The following is a 22,537-nucleotide window of genomic DNA, read 5'->3' on the forward strand; positions in this document are numbered from 1 at the left end:
CTACAGTTCACATCAGAAGAGTCCGAAATATTTCCGAGTACCATCAGAGTTAAATGTAATGTACCAGCATATCACCCACCAACTAATGATGCTCCAAGAGGAACCATAGAAATTGTGAAATGGTCTTTACAGAAATATTCATTAGTGGCACATTGGCCAGTAATTTCACGTTTCTCTTTGACACAGGCAAACCTATTTTCTGTTCGCTTACAGAATGACTCTACAGTCTAAAACAGGTTCCTCACCTAACACACTCCTAGGGCAAAGTTTAGAATGCTCAACATCAATAGCAACATAAGAAAAAAGTAACAATGTGTTGATCAGACAGATTGATCACTGGCAAATGGAATTCAACCCAGACAAATGTAAGGCGATGTACTTATGCAGGACAAACAAGGAAAGGGAATACATGATGAACAGGAGGATTCTGGCAAGCCACAAGAGGCACCTTGGTGTACATGTCTAGTTGTCCTTAAGGTATCAGGATGGGTGGATAAAGTGGTTTACAAGGTATATGGGATACTTGCAGTTTTTAGCTGAGGCATTGAGTTTAAAAGCAGGAAGGCTACATTAGAACTATACAAAATGGTGTTTAGGTCACAGCAATAGTATTGTGTGCAGTTCTGGAATCCACATATAGGAGGGATGTTATAGCACTGGAGTAGGTGCAGAGAGAGATTTGCCAGGATGTTGCCTGGGCTGCAGAGTTTCAGTTATGAAGAGAGATCTGACAGACTGGGATTGTTTCCTCAGAGCAGAGGTGATTGAGAGGGGACATGATTGAGAGATATGAAATTATGAGGGTAGACAAGAGGAGACTTTTCCCCTTGATAGAGGGATCAAAGATCAGGAGACATAGATTGAAGATAAGGAGCAGAGGTTTAGAGTTGTGAAGGAAAAACATTTTCATTCACAGGGTGGTGGGAATCTGGAAGTCATTGTCTGGTAGAGGCTGAAACCCTCAGTATAGTTACGAAGTATTCAGATGCGTACTTGAGATGCCATAGCATACAAGGCTATGAGTCAAGTTCTGGAAAACAGGATTAGAATAGTTACAGAGTCATTCAGCATGGAAACAGACCCTTCGATCCAACTAGTCCACGCTAACAGTGTTCCCAAATTCAAGAGTCTCACTGTGTTTGGCCTATATCCCTCCAAACATTTCCTATTCGTGTACTTATACAAATATCTTTTAAATGTTGCAACTGTACCTGCATCCATCACTTCCTCTGGCAGTTACACTCCACACACGAGGCACTTTCTGTGCAAACACATTGCCCCTCTTGGCCTTTTTAAAGCTTTCGCCTCTGACCTTAACAATATGCTGCCTAGTTTTGAACTCATTCACCTTAGGAAAAGATCTTTGCTATTCATCTTATCTACACTCCTCATGATTTTATAAATTTCTATAATGTCGCCCTCAACCTCCTACACTCCCGTGAAAAAAGTCCCAGCCTATTTTTATAATTCAAACCCTCCATTCCAGCAACATCCTGGTAATTTTTTTTCTGAACCCTCCTATATCCTTCCTATAGCAACGCAACCAGAACTGCACCCAGTACTCCCAAAGAGGCCTCACTGACATCCTGTATAACGTCAACATGACGCCTCAACTCCAATACTCAAAGGTCTGAGCAATGAAGGCAAGATTGCTAAATTCCTTTTTTAACCACCCTGTCCACCTGTGATGCAAATTTCAAAGAATTATGTACTTGAACCTTTAGGTGTCTGTTCTACAACATTACCCAGAGCCCTACCACTAATTATATAAGTCCTGCCTATGTTTGTTACATTAAAATATAAATTAGGTGGTTGTTTTTGACCAGAATGGATGTGATGGAATGAAGGGCCTTTCAAGTCCGTATGACTCTACCTCTGCAGCAGTTATTCTAACAAAATCATAACCCCGAAATGTAATGTAAAAAATATAGTTTAGTCTGAATCTGCTGAGTCAATATTTAACTTTTAACAGGTTACACTTAATGATGGGTATGAGTAAGAGTGATTTATATTCTAAAATTTTCTTAATTCTCTTCTTCTCTCTTTAAGGTATTGCAAAATCATGGACAGCTGCTGTCCTCCAGAATCTCATCAAAGACACATTAAAAAGGAAGCAGAAGAAATCAGCATTATTCTGTGTTTCAACAACTTATGCAGAGCTTGGCTCCAATGACCGCTTGTCAATTGGGTGTGGGAATCCCTGCTGATTTCTTTTCCTCCTTAACTTGAGGGGCCAAATTTATGTGGAGGCAGGTAGCCCCTGTGGATCTAAAAGATGATGGGCAAGTCCTGGATGCAGAAATCCTTCCCTGTTTCCAATGATCCAATTTTTAATCAGTGGAGGAATGGGCCAAACTTGATTCACAAAGGCACAGTCAAAAACCCAGGAGAGCCATATGATTCTGATGAAGGGTCACTGGACAGGAAATGTTCACTCTGCTTTCTCTCCACAAATAGTGCCAGATCTGCTCATTTTCACCTGCAATTTCTGTTTGTGTTAGGGCCATACCAACTTAATGTAAAGTTTAAACAGATGTCATTCGTGCTGCTTCACAGGTCTAATGCCAAATGTTTGTTATGAATTGCTGGAGTAAATGTATATATCCTTGAAGGGTACATAGGTCTGTTTAAGTGTCATAATGAAAAATATTCTCCCACTCACAAACATGAAAAATTTGGGTTTTTAAGAGTTTAAGACGTTTAAAAGCAAGAGTTTTAAAAATAAAAAAAACTTTGCCATACTGCTTTGATCGACAGGCCATCTGGTGAAGTTAGAAAAACTGATTACCATTTGGTCATGCTTTATTAATAGAGTACTTTGTTGTTATTTAACCAAGGGCTAATATTATGTTAGAATGAAGACTTGGCTGAGTTTCAAATATCTCAGCACATGGCTCTGAGTTCAGAGCTTATTAGTTTAAAGGGGCTATTAAAGAATTGGCTATCTAAATAGAAGACTTCTTTTTGTTTACCCATTTGGGGATTCCCCCCAATCTGTCTTGGTTGTGAAAATCTAGTCCACTACGGCCAATTTCCATTATTAGTTAATGGGATATGCTCATCTCTAGCTGAGGCAGCATTCATTGTTCATTCCTAATTGCCCAGAGGCAGTTAAAATTCAATCACATTGCCATAAGTCTGGAATCATATGTAAGCCAGATCAGATAAGTAGGTCAGATTTCCTTCCCTAAATAGCACTAGTGAAGGAAATTAGAATGTTTCAAAATGTTTCCATTTTTCTTTAACTCACCACAGTCCAGAACCTGAACTGAGTGCACTTCCCAGTCTTCCCTGCACTACAGGATGCTGTATCGAACAGAAGGAGAAAGATAATGTTAAATTTTAAATTAGCATGGATAGAATCTCTCAGTGAGAGACTCCGTAACCACAGAATCTCTGGTTTAGATTCAAATCTTTAGAAAGCTGAATGTGCTTTTGCTTGTTGATTAACAGTTCTCTTTTCATGCTTCTTTGTTGGTTATTTTGCTAAATACCTGGATTTTAGTTTAAATGCTAGGTTTTGATCCTTTGAAAAAATATTTACAATAGTATAATTCATTTGTTCACCAGTCGATAGTTAGGAAATCTGTCTCAATGCATGATAAATTGACATATTTGAACAGGAAGTCTGCATCCATAGCCTAAACATATAGTACCTGTAGCTAGGAAACTGGAGTATATGTATAGATGGTAGATATACACTTATGGTGTGTGCTTCATACAGTGTAAGATCTGTCATCCCCATACTAATTTTAAAATTAGTTACATATGGAATAGTTGTGGTTAAAAACAGAAGACTTACACCTTGAACACTCTTAACTAAAGTACTCTATTTGTTTAGTGCATTCGTGAAGTTTGCTTCCTTCCTAACAAGAAGTTAATGATATAAGGAAACAGGCTCTCATGATGCCTTTTAGACAAATTAAACAGATTAAGTCATCCTTTGCCAAGTTCAAAACCAGACAGGGGGTGGAATTGGGGCAGGAGAGAGCGTGGGACCATAGTTTAAATTCAGAGACTCAATGTGTTGGTGATGAAAGTATCCTTAATAACCTTAATAATTAATGGCTCCACGTTATGAGACATGGAAATGTATGAAAACATGGACTTATATTTTAAAAATCAGACTTTTGATGTCTGGTTTACATCTTAGATATTTCCGGACAGCCTACTCAAAAACAGAACTGTCTAATCCAAAACTGGACGGGTGGCAACACCAGCAGCAGAAACTAGGAAGCTCCACAAAAGGACAGCTGAGACCGTTTGAGAAAAGAATGCTGTAATACTGTAGTACATTCCACAGGGAAGACAGCTGGAGCTGCGAAAGAAAAAACACAATAAAAAGAAGAATATACAGAATTAAAGCAATTAAATGGTCTGTTAAGTAAATAGCAATGGACTTGCAGTGTGATGTGTACTATTAGCTTTTGTTCAATTCAGGGACAACTGGAAGACTGAAGAGTTAAGAGTCTGGTCCTGTAATTATTCAGCCAAGTGTTTGTACGGCGAGACAGGACACACATGCCTCCATTATATTTCTTCAAAGTTGGAATCAATTCATGCCAATGTGGTGCACACATGCAATACCTTTTCCACTGTGTGAGGGATACATGTGCCAGGACTGACTGTCTGGCCTTTTTTTAATCTTGATAAATCATTGGCAAATGATTGAAGGGCCGAGAAACTGAATGTAGGGAGATATGTAAACCTCAATGAAAACAACTACAGTATTTCAAGCCCCATTCCAATTACTTCCTTAAATGTTTAAAAACAAAACTTAAAAACTTGTAAAAGAATGATCCAACATGAATCTAACAAAAATATTGTATTTATGTGCCTGGAGCCATTGCAACAAATGGAGCAATATGAGAAGAAAAAAAAAGACGTACATTTGCCTAGCACCTTTCACAGCCTCAGCACATCCCATCAATCTTTCCAATCAATAATATAATATAGGAAAGCTGACACTCTGCAGGAGAGGAAGAGTGTGTGTCTGAGTTTACATGTCTGAGCATGTGTGCGTGTCAACATCTGCATGTGTGTCTAATGCTAGGCAGTCTGGTACAAGTGTGGAGGAGAGAAATGAATGTATTTTGGATGCCTGTTGGTTGATTATAGTATGATTCATTAACACACACATTTGGCAATACCAAAGTTTTGTAACCTCGAGTCTAAATCAAAATCTGAAATGGGCTAACTGCCCAGTCATTAACACTGTAAAATTGTTACCATTTTGTAGTGGATTTTTAAAGTAAACTAAAATGCTTGCAGTTGGCACCTATTGTACATGTTGGCTGTAATACTGCACAAAGAATTGGAATTGTTTTGAAATACAATCCATAGAAAAATATTCTCAGAAATTTGGGATTCAAGTGTAATTTATATAAAAGACACAGCTGCTCTGGTGAACCTGAAGCTAAAGGGAAGGATATTTGGTCGATGTATCAACGCTCAAAGACAGAGGGAGCAACCACAGAAGAAGGAGAGCAGGCGAAGTGAAAGGTATTAAGTTCTCACAGAATTCCTGTGGCTTGGGTCTATCTTCTGGAATTATTAGACACAAATTCTCCTCCCTGTTTCCCTGGTGCAGAACACACACCTAGTCAGTTTACTACAAATAGCCAACCTGACTTCAATCAATCTCTGACTGGAAGGCAACTTCTGTATTTTCAGGGTGGTCGTGGATAAAAACTGAATAGAAACCTTCATGAATAAATACGTTTTCGGATTTGAAACGCCCTGCTTATGGTCATAGACAGAGCATCCTGGCTTGTAGAATCCAATGGAAATCAGTTCTGCAGGTTCAGCATTTAATTTTAGCCCTGCTCTATTATGGGACTATGTCTGGCGCGGCTGTTGAAAGATCCCATTGGCAACAGGTGGGAATTCCATTACGTTTTTAAAGAGGGACTGGTAGTTCATGACTTCACTTCCCAGCTCATGGATATCCTGGGCTCCAGATCCAACAATGCTGCCATGCCTTCCAGTAATATCTGAACCCAAATGTTTACCCTTAATTATTCAATTAAGCAAGGCAGGAATGTTTAGGAAGGATTTGCCAGTTCTAAGTCATTCAGAATTGATTTTGATGATAATCATCCCACCCCTCATACTGAGAATTCATATTGGCTGCAAAAAGAATAAACATAGCCATCATAATCAAGATTAGAGTGGTGCTGGAAAAGCACAGCAGGCCAGGCAGCATCTGAGAAGCAGGAAAATCGACGTTTCGGGCAAAAGCCCTACATCAGAATCAGCTTCATCATTCCTGATAAAGGGCTTTTGCCCAAAACATCGATTTTCCTGCTCCTCAGATGCTGCCTGGCCTGCTGTCCTTTTCCAGCACTACTCTAATCTCAGCATCTGCAGTATCCACTTCTGCATAGCCATCATAGAGCTTGCTTTTTCCCTCTCTCATGTTGCTGCTTGGCACTTGCTATGTGAAATCTGCCATGGAAAGGATTCTACCTATCAAAAGGGTTGTTGACAGCAACAGTGATTGGGTCTTGCAATTGACAAGTAGGATTCTATGTAAATGCAATGTGCACATCAAAGATCAGGCACTTGCTAATACAATAATATTTAAATTATTACTTTGAATGAATCCAAAGGAGAGCTCAATATTGGCATTGTGATGATCTGATTCAATTCCAATGGAAATTGACAGCAATTAAGAAACAGTAAACATGCCAGTTAGTCAACCACATGGAAAGTCAGAAATATTCACATACCATGTAGAGCTTGTAACTGTGGTGGCATTGTATATCAGAGAGTATTTGTATGGTGGCTTTGTTTGCAAGTTTACAATGGGTTAGAACAGTTTGTTTACTGCTTCTTGCTCTGATTTACTTAGTGTGTGTATGGGAATAAAATAATTCACAACAATAGCTTTTACTAATTACAAGTTAGCAGCCCTTCTTTAATGAGTAAGGGAAAAACTTGCCCCGCAATGACAATGATAAGAAAAAGAATGTCACTGCAGTTTTGCCACCTACAAAGTTAAAGAAGCAACGTTAGTGCAATATGGGTGATCACATTATCTTCATCTTTCACTGACCATGTCAGAAAGTTATGAAATTATTATTAAAGGGGAGGGAACTAAAAATGCAAGTCTTTTATATGCAGGTTGAAGGCCAGATTTCCTCAATTCACCTGACAAGACTGCAACAGACCACCCCAAATTCTGCCAGCTTCCTGGGCTGGAGGTCATTGGATTTTCATCACAATATTCCCCCACAATCACCAACAACAGTTGAGAGCACACCAGTGAACCACAGGAAAATAAGATTGTGTTGCATCAGGACAACAACTGCAGCATGGGAAATACCACTGGGCTCTGAACATTGGACTAACTCATTTGAGGGATTGAATGGATTTGCAATTTGAGGCTTCAAGAATGGAAGCTTTGAATAGGTTTTCAATTTGAGAGATAAGATATCTCTATTAAACCACCTCCCTCTCCCTCTCCACTCCCCCCCCCCCCCCCCCCCACCACATGTTTTCCACCCCTCCTCACGCACCATTTGAAAGGATTTTGGAAACTTCCCACAAATCTCAAATCTACTTCCACCTTTCCTAGGAAGCCAGCAGGAAGAGATCCGGGTATCTGCAATGTCTATCCACGATCCTTTTTCCTCTCACCATAACAACTCCTGTTCAAATGTAGGAGGTAGAGAAAGCATTCCCAAGGCTGGTTCTGTCAGGGTTCATGCTAAGAAAATTCAGGCTGGGACAATAAAGTGTCAGTTGAATTCACTGTCCCATTTCCTCTCACTATCTACCATGATCCCACTCATTTCAAGGAGGATTCGAGAGGGGATTCTAGCCCACACTGTGTTAGCATCATGAACTGCAGTAGAAACACAGCCTATATTACTTTGCACATGGTCTGAGGAGCATCACGTTCCCAGTACAGATCTAAAGTCTTTACAAACCTTCACATTTCATGCTTTTGCATTTAAAATGGATGTATATTTATCCTTTAAATGTGACTTTTAAATTTTTTAAAAATGAATATATTTTCTCATCTGCCCCCATTTGATCCTTCCCATTCCACTGACACAAGATGGGCTGGAATGATTTTACCTGCAGTCATTTCCATAACGGCTTTCAACAAAATTAATTGTCAAAATACATTCTACCAGGCCCCCACCTGAGCTGAATGTTGTATGGTGTCTTTAGCTAACAAACCCATTAACAATGGACAATACTTTCCCAAAGAAAATAATCAGTGAAAGGGGCTCATGAAAATATTCAGTCTTTTGGTTAGGAGTCAAGAACTTGACTCTTTGAGATACTGGCTGGCTTCATACATTCCACATTTCAAGAAGTAGAGAGACTATCAGCTTTACTGCCTGTGCTTTGGGAAATCATTATTTTCAGGGTAGATAAGGAGAGCAATGCCAGGCTGAGTAAAATGCTATTGCCAGCAGATAACTGTAGAATGTAGGCTGTAAGTTAATATCAATTCAAACTGTCCAACAGACTCCCTTCTGGATTATATTCATATTTTGACTGTATATGATCCAACAGTCACAATACAGTGTACTGTAGTAGGTAAAAGCTTCTTCAATTCCCACAGACTAATGCTGCAGTCTCAGAAATCTTTTCCCCACTATGAATGAGCTAAACGTTCAGATCTCCCAGGACCATTTAAGGCTGGGGCTCTTGGGAAAATATATTTGATTCTTGATCAAATTTTCTGACCCTAAATGACTACCACTTTCTCTTGAAAATACATTAGAGTTTTGATTTGATTTTATGAGGAGATTGCTTTGTGAAAACAAACTGCAAAGTGTGAAGAATGCTGCCACTTCTGGGAGGCCTTGGCCCACCCTCATATCTCTCCTATTTTTTTCAGATAGAGATCACTATTCAAAGGTGTTTTTCTCTTGCCATGAAAATGAATTTTATTAAAAGAAGTAATCTTAGAATTTTCTAGACATGCTGTCAGTGGTATTATTGACATAATTCAATTTTGGCAGAGCTGCTATTTGCAGCGAATCTATCTCGCCTTCCAATACAAAGGATAGCGATACTGTTTAACTTTTATTGTGTGAAAATAAAAGCTTCCTAGAAACATATAATTACAAAGCTAAACTAGTTTTGAATGTATAAGCTCTTGAAATGAGATAATATAAGAGCTGTGTATTAATAGGTTGCACTGCAGCACATTCTGGGAAGATTCAAGGCAGCCTTCACTGATCTGTGGCTGACTAAACGCATGATACACATTTTTGAAGCGAAGTCTTAAGTCATAGTTTAAAATTTTATTCACGCAACAAGATTTACATTAAAAAAGTTAGTGAAACTAAAACAAACATAAAGAACGCTGGAGAAACTCAACAGGCCTGGCAGCATTTCTGGAGAGAAACACTGTTTAGTATGCCAGTTCTTCAGTCATAAAAGCTCTGTTGATTTGAAAACTCTAGTCGACTGCAATGCACTATACTACAGCACATAAGCAATACTTTCACAACACATTGCTGGATTTCCTCATTGCTTTATATTGTTTACAGCGTTAGAGATTAAACTTGCTGCATGTGGAATTGACTATTTTTCTCCCAGTTCCCACTTGCACATAAACTAGCCAGTGACTGGAAAAATAGCCTTATGGACATTCGGAAACAATGTAGTTTGTGATCAGAATCCTTTTTTCTTTTTGCTGAGTGGGGAATTTGCAGCAGGAAAGGTAAATGCAGAAGAACACTAACTTTTGCTGAATAAAGTCAGAGGTTTCTGGAGATGCTGTTAGAATTATAACAACAGTTCATGAAAGTGAAACACTGTGCTGCGTTTTACCATGCATGAGCTATGGAACTACAAAGCTATGGTGAAAATCAGGCTCTCAAGTGCTTTTAAAGACACAAGGATTGGTCAAGTGATTTGACTGCTAATGGCTTCCTAAAGGGCTGTGCAGAACCGTCCAGGGGCTAAAACAAGCCACCCCTAGACCTCTACCCACTGCTGGCAAAACCTCCCTGACTCCAGTACTGTTCTGACACAGCTCCCACTGTTTTCCTGGAATTTCATGTTTGTTCCTGCCATTCCATTGTCAGTAAAATGCTTTAAAAACCTAAAGAACTGGAAATCAGAAACAATTCTAAAAATTGCTAGAAAGTCTCAGCAGGTCTGCCAGCATTTGTGGAGAGAAAGCAGAGTCAACGTTTCAGGTCCAGTGATCCTTCTTCTGAAGAAGTAACATTTAAAACCGTTAATCTGATGTTTCTCCTGCTCTGCAGATGCTGCTTGACCTGCTGAGTTTTTCCCAACATTTTCTGCTTTTACTATGGACTTGTAACATCTGGAGTATTTGACTTCTTTCAATGTTTTTTACTTGTGTAAACTATTCTCCAGGAGAGAGAAAGGCCAAAGAATTTGTTTTGAGTCAATTGCAAATAATTGGGAAACCAGCAAAATTACAACCTTTCAAGTGACTCTCTTGTAAAGTTTCCACCCTGTCTGTTGTGTGGAGTGTGGATTATGTTCTCGATTTCACCTTGACATTCAGACTGAGTTCAAGAATTTGAAGCCAATGTTTGAGGTGAGTGATAGAAAAGGCCTGAGAGATTCAAAGACTTACTCTGCTTCTATTTGTGCACATCCTATCATTCTGTGCCACTATCTATATTGTCACAATGCCAAGTCATCACTGTGCTGTTGAGCCATTTTTAGTTTTTTTTAAAGTATAAAATGATATTGATGGCACAGAGCCATCCAGCAGTCAAAGATTTAATTATATTTTCAGCATCACATCAGGACATTTTCCAATTTCCAACCTAAACATGAAACTGTGATACTCCTGCACTGACATAAGAGGACTTAACTGAGATTATTAAACAGCAGCCCAAAAAAATCAATAAGTCTCGCCATCACTATCTGAGGTAATTTTCTTTCTATGAAAATAGGTAAAAGCAATCCACAATAAAACACGAGGCCATTAAGTTTAAAATCTTAGAGTTCCAAAATAAACCTTTTCAAGTTTCTTTATGAGTGCATTCTTTTAAAGATAGAGCTTGCAATAAAAAGTACAAAACTTAAGAAATCCAAATAAACTCTCGTACAGGACCATTTAAGATTCAATAAACAGGAGAGAAAACATATTAAACATGCCCTCCTATACTGTATGGCTCCTTGTAAACAATTAATGTATATAAAGCGTGCCTTGTAAATTTTTACCAGAGAAACAGCATAATCACAGTGTAGTGCCAATTTCAAGTGTAAAGGTAAGAAATTTCAGGGGTACGTCATTAAGTGCTTTTTTACTCCACTCCAAATTAGTTCAATCTCTTATTTTGATTCAATAGAATCTTTGCTGTAAATCTCTGTTTTTCACTAAATGAGCCCCAATTCTGTACCAGAGTGCAATTTATGCAAATTTCTTGAACTTACACCACTTCTATGTGGGCAGTAAGTCTACCATAACATTTCATACACAGTGGGACCCAAGGTGTTATTTCTGGCGTTTCATGGTTAGTGAATTAACCTTTTCCATTCACCCAGAGAAAAACGATCTTTTTGTGTCTCTAAATGCATTTTGATGGATCAAAATGATTTGCACTAAACATTGAAGAAGCCCTGGCATGTCAATTATTTGTATGTGCTAATTTGAATGCTTAAAATCATGTTCATGCAGAGAAAATAAGGAAGCTGGCATACGCTACTAAGATTTTCATGGCATTCTTAATACAATGCACCAATGAGGTCAGCCTAAATTTTGTGTGAAGTCATTTTTAGGAATTTCCAGGCAGATTTATAACGCTATGCTTAACAGAGACACTAATTAATCACAACGTAGGCTGCGCCTCATGCTGTCATTATTCCGAAGTGGTCGCGGAAATTCCCTTGGTACATATTGCTATATCCTGGCCTGTTCATTTGTGCTACACAGCTATTCGGCCACCCACATTTTTCCTTTGGTGCATCATCGCAGTACACATGCATGCAGGTACATGCTGTGCATTGCTACACCCTTCCATGGGGCTCAGTGAATATACACAACAGGTTCTTGGCAGGATATCTTCCCTCAAGATGGATCACCAAAGCAATTAAGAGAACTGCATTGGGAACAAGAGGTCAAAAGAACTCTAAAAGGATTGGAAATGTAACAAAAGTAGCATGCAGCATGAAAGCCTCCTCAGAAGGCCTTTGTTAAGAATGAGGTCTTCAACAGCTGAATGTTTTGAGGGAGAAAGACAGCTACAAGATCCTGTCACTCTACTGGAGGAAATACAATGGTGCCCTTTACACTTGTTTCCTGGCACTTAAGTCCAAGCTTTCATGGAGACAGGAGGAAAGCAAGGGACCAGGGGTGGTTCACATTTTTGGCCATTTCCGTAAGTAAAACTACAGCAGTCTTCAGTCAGAAGCATTTTTCATCCCACATTCCTGAAGAATGAGGTCACAAGCTTTAAACCGAAGGAGTCTTTCTGCAGATGTTAGACACCCTTTTGGAAAGGTTCAACTAGCACTTCTGACTTGTTAAAAGGAGACATGAATGTGCATAAACGATACACAAGGTGGATGGAATTGTCAAGCTGTCAAATCATTTAAATCCCCTGCTTTTTAACACCAAGGAAAATCCCACGGTGACTCTTTATTGGGGGCTTACTACGCTCACACACTTGCATGGTCTGGTCCCCATAATACAGGGAAGGGGGAGGGGAATATAGTATTTATGAGGCCATTAGGTCCATTAAGTCCATAATTAAATGACAATGAAAGGGTTCGATCCACTTCCACAATATGCTGAGAAGTGGAAGGCAGGAGAGGGTAAGAAAGCTATTTCACCACCAAATTCAGTGAAATGATAGGAAGGTGAGTTTCTCATTCAAGGAATGACCTGTGTGGATCAGCAATACTACACCCTCTCAACCAAGATCATATCCCATCTTGGTGCCTCCATGTTTGCCATCCAATGCCCGCATTCCCACTCTCCTAAGCTTGTAAAGGTTGCCTGTAGTGCATAGGTCCAAAAACAAACAGGCTTTTTAAACAGCCCACCACAACATTGGCATCCCCTGCAGCTCCCATTGCACTATTTCCAGACGGGGCTGACCAGACTCCAGTTTTCTCTTGCCCCCGGAGTAAGAATGGAACCTTTTGGGTAAGATTTTTCAGAGTTGGTTTTGGTAGTTGGAAATTTTCCCGATTCTGCACATCCAACAGGACAGCAGAAGTTTGGCCTTTACTGTCACCTTTCCCATGGCCACCCTGGGACAAGGGGGTAAGTGGGGCCAACAGGAGAAAGTCCTTTGAGGATTACGGATTAGGGCAAGGGGCTTAGCTGTTTTGATTTTCCCTGCTATTTTGGGCAGAATCACAAAGGAGAAAGCCCACACTCCAATTCTCCACATTTGTTGCGTGTACAGATATAATTGTGAAATTGGAAGGAAAGAAAATTTGCAATGAACATTGCTGGACTCAGGTCAGTCATAGTTATCAGCTCAGAAATACTTGAAAAGGAGTAGGTTATTCAGTTCCCCAACTCTATCTATTTGCCTTTCATCTGGATCCTGTAAGAAAAATCTCGCAAACCAGTCTTCAAGTTTTCAATTGATCAGCATCCATAGCCTTTAAGGATTGTTGCAACATTCCAGATTCCTATTATCCTCTGTATAAAGAAGTGCTTCATGATTTAACATCTAAATACTTCAGCTCCAACCTAAGGATTGTTTCTCCTTGTTAGGGCTTCTACCACCAGATGAAATAGGTTATCTAACCAATAATTTTCTTCAGTGTGATACTAGAAAAGCACAGCTGGTCAGGCGTTGTTTCAAGCATATGCATATGCATATTCAAGCAGATACTTCTGCTGTCCTGTTGGATGTGCAGAATCGGGAAAATTTCCAACTACCAAAACCAACTCTGAAAAATCTTACCCAAAAGGTTGCATTCTCACTCCGGGGGAAAGAGAAAACTGGAATCTGGTCAGCCCCGTCTGGAAATAGCGCAATGGGAGCTGCAGGGGATGCCAATGTTGTGGTGGGCTGTTTAAAACCTTCATCAGGTTCTCTCCTGCTCTTCGGATGCTGCCTGACTGGCTGTGCTGTTCTAGCACCACTCTTTTTGACTCTGATCTCAAGCATCTACAGTCCTCACTTTCTCCTCATTAAACTAACCCTTTGCCTACCTTAGCAAATTGTTGTCTTCATTTCCAATACCTTGATTAAATCAACCCTCAAATTCCTGTTCTCAACAAAATCCAACCAGAGGCTGAATTTTTAAGCTGTACTACGTCAGAAACTGAGCAGCAAGACTTGAAAATTACAAGGCCAGCCACCATGCTGACATCCTGACCCTGTTCTCAACATCATTCTGATGAATGTGGATTCAGGGCCTTGGAAAGTCAGACAACTTGGCTAACTGACAGGTCTGCTGAGTAGGCCTTGAGGAGGACAACTGCAATTTCCCAGTCTCCTGTTTGCAGACATGGCAAGGAGTGGATCAGTTGCCTGGAAGCTGATACATATCAGCAAGCCAATGTCTTTGCCTCACCCCCCCAGCCCCCACCATCCCCAGCCTGCTCTGCTTGTCCACACTTGAGTGAGGGTGTAGCTGACAGCTGCAACACATAGGCCCAATAACCCCACAAGCCACGCCTTCCCATCCTCCACTGTGGTAACTTGGCTTTTTATTGCTTTTTTCAGATAAAGTCTAAGAGAAGTTTCTGAGAGTGCATCTTCTGACTGAAGCACCCCCGGCCCCAGTTACCCGCCTTCCACTGGCTCTTTTCCTCAAACTGGATGGCCAGTTCTGAGAATTCACCTTAATTGGGCAGGGAATTTGTACCCATCCACATAAAAAAATCATGGTTTTAATCATTCCTACTGGACCATGGAATGGGCCAATCTGCAACACCCAGTCATGATGCAGCCTTTGCACCGATAGGCCAGCAGACTTTCTGCAGACCGAACAGCATCTTTTAGTGAGATGTTGGTATTCCAGCTGTATGTTGATCTTTATCACTGTGAGCATCTGTATGATAGCTCAGTATTACAGCTGCTTGTTGATCTTTATCCTGATGTGTATCTGTATAACAGCCCAGTATCACATGTCACAGGTGCTCTTTGGGATGGTTCTTGACAAAAATCACTCCATTTGCTTCCAGATCTTCTTTCCAAAGCTGCATTCTAGAAAAGGGAGATCAACTGTCTATTCCTTACCACAGCTCTTTTGCAAATGCATGGAGGGGATGATAGTCAGGGCATGCAAATAGGAACTGCGGGGCATGGTCTTATCACTATCAACCTGAATGAAAATCAGCCCCTAGTTTGTGCAACATGTCTGCATGATATAAACCTTTAACTTCCAGTATTATTCAGGTGAATCTGTATTATAAACCATGTGCCCTACATCTGAAACTTTTCTATTATCAGCCTTGAAATTCCTCATAAGCTCTTTCTGTACTTCTTCTCATAGCTCATGGCTTATGTTTTCTGTGCACTCAATTATTCCAATACTGTCCTGATCAACCCTAAAAGAACTTGATTTAATCCAAAACACTTCTGCGTGTATATTAACTCAGCCCAAGTCTTACTTACCCCTGTGCTCACTGACCAATTTTGGCTCTTGGAAAGGTAAAGTTTTGATTGCAAAATGCTCTTTCTTGTTTTCAAAACCCTCCATGCACTTCCTTCTCTCTGTAGCTTCCAGCAACCCCACTGCTCTCTGTGCCTCTTTGGTTCTGGTCTCTTGCACATCTACATTTCGTTGTTTATGCGTAGTCACTTCTTCCATTGCCTTGTCTCTTGACTCTGGAATTTCTTCTCAAAACCTCTCTACATCTCTTTCCTCCTCAACAATGCTTTTAAAAACCTACCATTCATCACCTGCCCTAATATCTTATTGCATTGTTCAGTGTGAAATATTGTTTCATAAAGGTTCTGGGATGTGCCTTTGAGTGTTTTCTAATGGTGAAAGTGTAATATAAAGGCAAGTTGTTGATAATAAAGTGGTTGCTTTAAAGCTCTCCCAGTCTGCCACAGTTCCATTTTGCTTTGTATTTAAGCCGCTGTTAACTCTACACAATAGTTTCTTCATTTCTTGGTTATCGGAGTTAATCCAAGATATGGCCTTAGGCTGAAAGTAACCCCAAAAACTCGCATTTGCATCATATTTTCAACATAAGGAACTTTTGCAAGTGTTTCCAAGGAAACTTATTCAGACAAAAATTAATATGCATCTTGACAGCTGCATTGATGTAGCTAATGACATCATCACATGCCACAGCTTCTGATGTGTACCAGCTTTATGTTTGACACAAGTGGACACAATGTTAATCCACCATAATACTACCATTTTCACTAGGAACACCAAAGTTGGAAGCAATACTGACATTCTACTTTCACATACTGCTCCAGCATTTACAGTCATAACAAGATGAATGTAGCTAAATCTCATGTGTAATAGGAATATCATAAGAACACACACAAATACCCTCCCCTATGACCAGTACTGTGAACAGAGAAATTACACTCTCAATATCATATTCAGCATGGCTCGCAGCTTAATGAGAAAATCATATTTAACATATCAAATATTATTATCTCATTCTGCCTCATAAATTGTCTTTATATTTTGGTAAATCCATATTATACTAGTTAAATATCAGTACATCAATACTGATCTTGAAAACTCACAAATACTGAATGTATAGTAGGTCATATTTTAAAAATTCATAAACACCAAAAAGTTGACAATTTGGATATAAATCAACAATTCAAAACATAACCTTAAATACAACCTTGAATCCCAGTGCCATTGTTTTAAAATAATTAAATCAGACAAGTCATTTTTTAGTCCATGAGATTTCAGGCTTTTCAACAATTCATTTTTTGTTCATGAAAATAAATTAAAACTTAAGACTTTTGTCTACGACATAGAAAAAGTTGGTCATACTGAAGATTGCAGTGGCACCTAAGTTAATTTACGCTGCTGGTTTGCCCCATACATTCACTACTTGTGATAAAGAGGAGAAATGAACATGTGTTGTTATATTGTTGAAGCCAAAAAGCTGTGATGGGATATGTGGGTACAAAGCAGATAACATTTGGTAGCATTACACACTCCCTTCCACAAACGTTACAGTTTTTTAGCAATATTTTGTTGGTAATCTGGCAGCATTTTGAAGTGCACTCAGTGAAGTTTAGTCTTTGAAGTAAAAACAAACTTGCTCTAAACGTTTTAAGTATTAGAATAAACCAACTGTTGTATGTTACAATTGTCTCTTCATTTTGAGTGTAACACAGCAGATTGCTGACTCACATTAATACCAAAGTGACGTATCTCAAAGTTACAGCAAATCATGAAAATAGAAGAGGGGTTGTAATGCTGGAAATACAAAAAAACTCTTGTCTTGCAGTACATGGCTCACTAAGAAATGTCAAGTAATGCTAATCACCGCCCCAGTCAGCTACCAAGTATTATGCTGAATCATCTTGGGATCATGCATCAACCTAATCTCAGCACAAAATAATTCCAAGGCGTTTAGGATATTTTGGTGAGATTTTATAAAAGCAAGCCCCAAATGCCAAAGACATAATTTCAATATTTGACATACATATATGTAGAGCACATTGTTTCTCTCCAATAAAAAGTCTCTCCAAAAGTTACGCAATGAATTAATACACAATATTTGGACATCCAACAATTACTAAACGTTTAAATTAGCTATAAATAAAATAAACATTAAATGCATTAACGTAATGAAAATGAAAAATGACCTGATAAAGTTCTATTCGTTGTTCCTCTACTTTCGCCTTTGGATTCTGTAAACGAAACACTCTGAACTCTGCCTTCACCAGGTTCGAAACATTTTTCTCCATTGAGGTGACATCTAAATACACACGTCTGAAGTATGGGTTATATTGTTGGGACGGGATGACATCTACATGAAAAAGCACAGAGTAATGGCAAGTCAATATATCAGCAAAGACCAGCTTGTATATGTGTAAAAACTATTGATGCCAGGATACAAAGTATTAGTTTCAGTCAGTTATCAGAGATGTCCTGCATATTGCATCGTGTATGACCCCTGCTCCCAGGTTTCGTAAACAATCATTTAAATATAAACCATTCAATTATGATAGTTTTCACATTCTGAACCTGGCATTATGTAATAACAACTTGCTTCAGAGGGTAAAAAGCCTCAGGTTTCCATGTAAAGTAGGCATCATTTCTCTCTCCACCGTGCAGGCTCCCTGCCTCCTTTCCTGATGGAGGGCTTTTGCCTGAAATGTCGACTTTCCTGCTCCATGGATGCTGCCTGACCTGCTGTGCTTTTCCAGCACCACTCTAAACCTATTTGTACTGCTGAACTGTAAAATAAAATGTTACTATTACAATACTTTAACTCTACAGCACTAATACACAAGACGCTATTCCCCATAACTTTGCCTCAGAACTTCTAAATGGCCCCTTATTTTGCCCTTCCGTGTAACACATAGCAAGTACTTCACAAGTAATGTATCATCACAGTTAGTCAGGATATTAATAAAACATCTGCTCTAATGGAACTGCCAAACTAATAATTCATTTTAACAGCACAGACTGCATTCTGTAAGATATCAGGCATTAACATAAGCATTAGTGAAGAAAGTATTATGTAACAAATAATATTGGTAGAAATTAAGTGAAAGGCTGTAATTTAATCTTGTAGGTTCAGCTCAATCCCTGAACAGTTTGAGCTGCGCGTTTGCCACTTCTGACATTACCTGGATTCTTCAGTTTAGTAACTAGCTTGTTACTTTTTCTCAACTGTGTATTATCCTGCATACATATGTTCTCTTTTCCTGTTGGGAAACGGTTTGAATTAAAATTCATGGCATTGATTTCACGGCTTCTTTCTGCCAGTCTTGTAATTTAATTCCCTTTTCTTTTGGAAAAATGGTAGTGTATCTTAAGGACTTCAACATGTGGATATGGAAAAGCCGTCCTCTGGTTTAGTTGTTAACCAAAGGTGTCCCACAATCTGATAACTACTAATTTGTAATAACCACTGCAATACTTGAGCCACTTAAAAACTAAAATCTCCTGGTAATTTTCAAAACCTTTATGTATTAGAGCAAAATAAGTAATATAAGTAATAGCAGGTGTCTGCAAACATAATTGACGAGTTTGAATGGTGCAAACATATTGTGCCTCCATCTCTGGAGATCAAAGTCAAGCTGTTTCCATCAGTTTCCCAGTGGTTCAGCAAATTACTGTTACAGGATAGGAAGTTCCCTGATGTGATGTGTTCTGAATTCCCTGTTTTCTGTTGGGAGAGTGTTGGGTATGATATAATTAGAATTAACATGAAGTAGATTAGGGCTCCTGCACCCAAATTATCCAGTGGCCCCTGCTGGAGATATGTGTATGAATCTTAGAATGGACAGGTTCAGACTCTCTTGTGATACTTCCATTGTATAGTAACCTCCTAATACTCAATGCCAAATGTTATACACAAATTATAAACACTTGGGCACTATATTGAAAAACAATTGGAAGTCATGGAACTGTATGCAATAGAGAGCCAATGAATTTTTGAAATAAAAAGACAAGAGGAAATTAAGAATAAATACAGTTTGTCTACTCTCCAACAAAAACAGAAATTGCTGGAAAAGCTCAGCAGGTCTGGTAGCATCTATGAAGAGAAATCAATGTTAACATTTCGGGTCGGTGTCCTTTCCTCAGAACTGATGGTAGCTAAGGATGCCACCTACAATCAGTTCTGAGGAAGGGTCACTGGACTTAAAACATTAACTGTGATTTCTCTTTACAGATGCTGCCTGACCTGCTGAGCTTTTCCAGCAACTTATGTTTTTGTTTCTGTTTTACAGCATTTGCTGTTCTTTCAGTTGTTGTCTACTCTCCATTCTGATTGTTGAATTATTATATGAAATATGTTTGTGTAAACTCAACCCTTTTCCTCAAAAAATAAGTTAACTAACAACATAACAATTCAATATTAATATTAGGACTTAATTCTGAGTCAAGTAAAGTGAAACCTGTAACAAATATAAGCATCACATTGGTGCTGTGGATAATGTTAAAGAGCAAAATAATGTTAGCTTTACCACCACAAGGTCACAATTTATTTACCAATATTAAAGACCATTTAACTTAATTTAATCTGTTCATTCTAAACAATAACTGTTCTTCTTACTTCTGGTATTGTCATGAAATTTGACAAGCTTGCATTAGAATTTCTGAATCCACACCACTGGTACATTTTAGAAATGACACTGGCCCCAACACTGAGCCTTGGGACTCCTCGCGGAATTCGTAACTCTACGACCCCAATAATACCCCAATAACCAATACCTAAGCAGCTGTATCCATTATCCAATTTCTGTTCCATACACTAGTTTTATCCTAATCCCCATAGCATAGATTCTAATTATGAAGAGATTCTTCAATCACGTTTTGCACGTGATAGGAATTAGCACTGTTTATTTGGGTTGCTATATCCTAAAAGATGTCAAGGAATTTAATCTGGCAGAATATTGCCCAAAGAAAGCTATGTTGTCTGCTGTCAACTTGGGTCAGTTTATAGAGACAATCCTCAATTTATCCTTGGTAATTGTTACATTAATTTGCATAAAATTAAATTAAAATTAATGAGCTATGACCTTGTTGACTCTACATTTGAAAATGAAAATGTTTCTAATCCATTGATATCTTCATCGTGCCCAATGACTCTTTCAATGATTTTCAGTGCCCCTCAGATGTTCTGTCGATTCATACTGGAATAAATATCAACTTTGCTTTAGGATCTATTTGTTTAAGCCTTTCAGCTTGAACAAAACTTCCATCTTATTTATAGTGAAGTCCTGAATAGTCTTTTTCTGCAGAGGCAATCTTATTCAAGTCTTCCTTTGTGAATATTTGACTCGCTTTATCTGGAATTTTCACCGCAAGTTTAACGCATAAATTTGACTTGAAAATCATTGTAGAGAGTTGCCAATTATACAGAGTTTTGGCTGCTGCATCTCCAGAAACATTTCCTGAGTAGGTGGCTGAGTGTTCGAGGAACTGTGCCAGCTTCAGTATAACAGCTGACATTGATAAAGTGCCCCAGAAACCAATGCATGTCAATGACATCATCCTATCTACTCACTAGAACAAATCTAACTCCCCGAATCAGTATATTATTCCATATATGTACTGTAAGTCCATTTGAATCCTAATAATGTGCATGTCCAGTAGTGTTTCACCTTTTGGAGGAAGCGGTATCACTTATATGAGACTGCAATTTTAACACCCATCACTTATAGCCAGCTTGAGAAACAATACAATCAGCAATATACTTCTCCTGGAAGTACACAAGGCACTGAGCAGGAAACACAGGAAATATTCCTTTCTCAAGCTGTGACAGTCACAAATCCAACTTTCTAGAAGTGGTATCATACATATCAATCCATTCTTTTCTGACCTTTCAACCTTCAACATTTGAAGTTAGAGTTGAGGGAATATATGTACAGTTAACAGAATATACTATTAAGCTCAATGCAGCCTCTGAGTGAAGTCCTGTAACTAGATGACAGAGTCTGAACATTGTACAAGCAAACCAAAAGGATAATAAAATGTAAGATAACATAACAAATTAACAGTGTTATTGTAGGAGTCTGCAGCCCTGGTGGGGAGTCCAGAGTATTGCCAGGGTAATGTGAAATCAGGAAGCTTTTCTTCAAACAATGAGTAACAGAAGTCTGGGTCTCTCTCCTCCCAAAAGCTGCTAAGACTAGATGAATTTAAATTTTCAAGGCTGAGACTTGTAGATTTTTGTCAGGGACATTTATGATAGAAATATATTAAGGGATAAGGAACAAAATGAACTGAGGGTAAATGAGGTAAAGATACAGATTAGCCATGATCTCAGACAAATAGAGGAATTGAACACCATACTCTTCTTCCAACTTTCTAGTTTTAGGGAATATTATAGGGAATATAGCATTTTGATTTAAGCCATCCTTTATATTGATGGAGTAACATTTTGTTCTCCTGGCTGCGTGTGGTATGTTCTTCTCAATATCTGGTAGCAAGACAAACGGACAATTATCAGCAGCAGTCCTTCAAATATAGGCTTTGAAATGCTGCCAGACAAATCTTGACATTGCCTACATTCTGGATTATTTTCCATAGTCTACAGAGTCCAGGTGACCTCAAAACAAAAACTGGCCAATAAAAACAGATGTAAGTGGCCTGGATAGCAAGTTGCTCCAACCTACATGAAATATGTTTTTGGATATAGAGGTCACCATGACAACACCTTTGGCTAACAGATGTTTTGGCTTGTTTTTACAAAATTACAGTTTAAACTAATTCATGTTCCCACTACAGAAGGACACACTTAACCCTTTCTGGACAGACTTCAATATTTCCCCAAAATTAGTTCTTTTCGTCTAAAATGCTAGTTTATGTTTTGGAAATTAAGTAAATAGTTTGAGTGATGGACAAATCAGAAGTAAAAATGTAATAGTTTGTTTCCAAACAGAAGTGAAAGAGCATGTGGTTTCATGATACCACTTCTGTCTCTGTGTCAGATCTTCTCTCC

The 22,537-nt window shown here is 38.7% G+C and overlaps 1 protein-coding gene across 2 annotated transcripts in view; it reads right to left on the bottom strand.

The window, feature by feature from the left end:
* Window positions 1-22,537, bottom strand: part of tgfb2 (transforming growth factor, beta 2) — a 96,347-nt gene that overhangs the window by 47,039 nt on the left and 26,771 nt on the right. For both annotated transcript variants that reach the window (XM_072580762.1, XM_072580761.1), the window contains one exon: window positions 17,724-17,887. In XM_072580762.1, coding sequence (XP_072436863.1) covers window positions 17,724-17,887 — 164 coding nt within the window. The remainder of the gene's footprint in view (window positions 1-17,723; window positions 17,888-22,537) is intronic.

This window comes from Chiloscyllium punctatum, chromosome 11, assembly GCF_047496795.1.
Source record: "Chiloscyllium punctatum isolate Juve2018m chromosome 11, sChiPun1.3, whole genome shotgun sequence".
Classification (NCBI taxonomy): domain Eukaryota; kingdom Metazoa; phylum Chordata; class Chondrichthyes; order Orectolobiformes; family Hemiscylliidae; genus Chiloscyllium; species Chiloscyllium punctatum.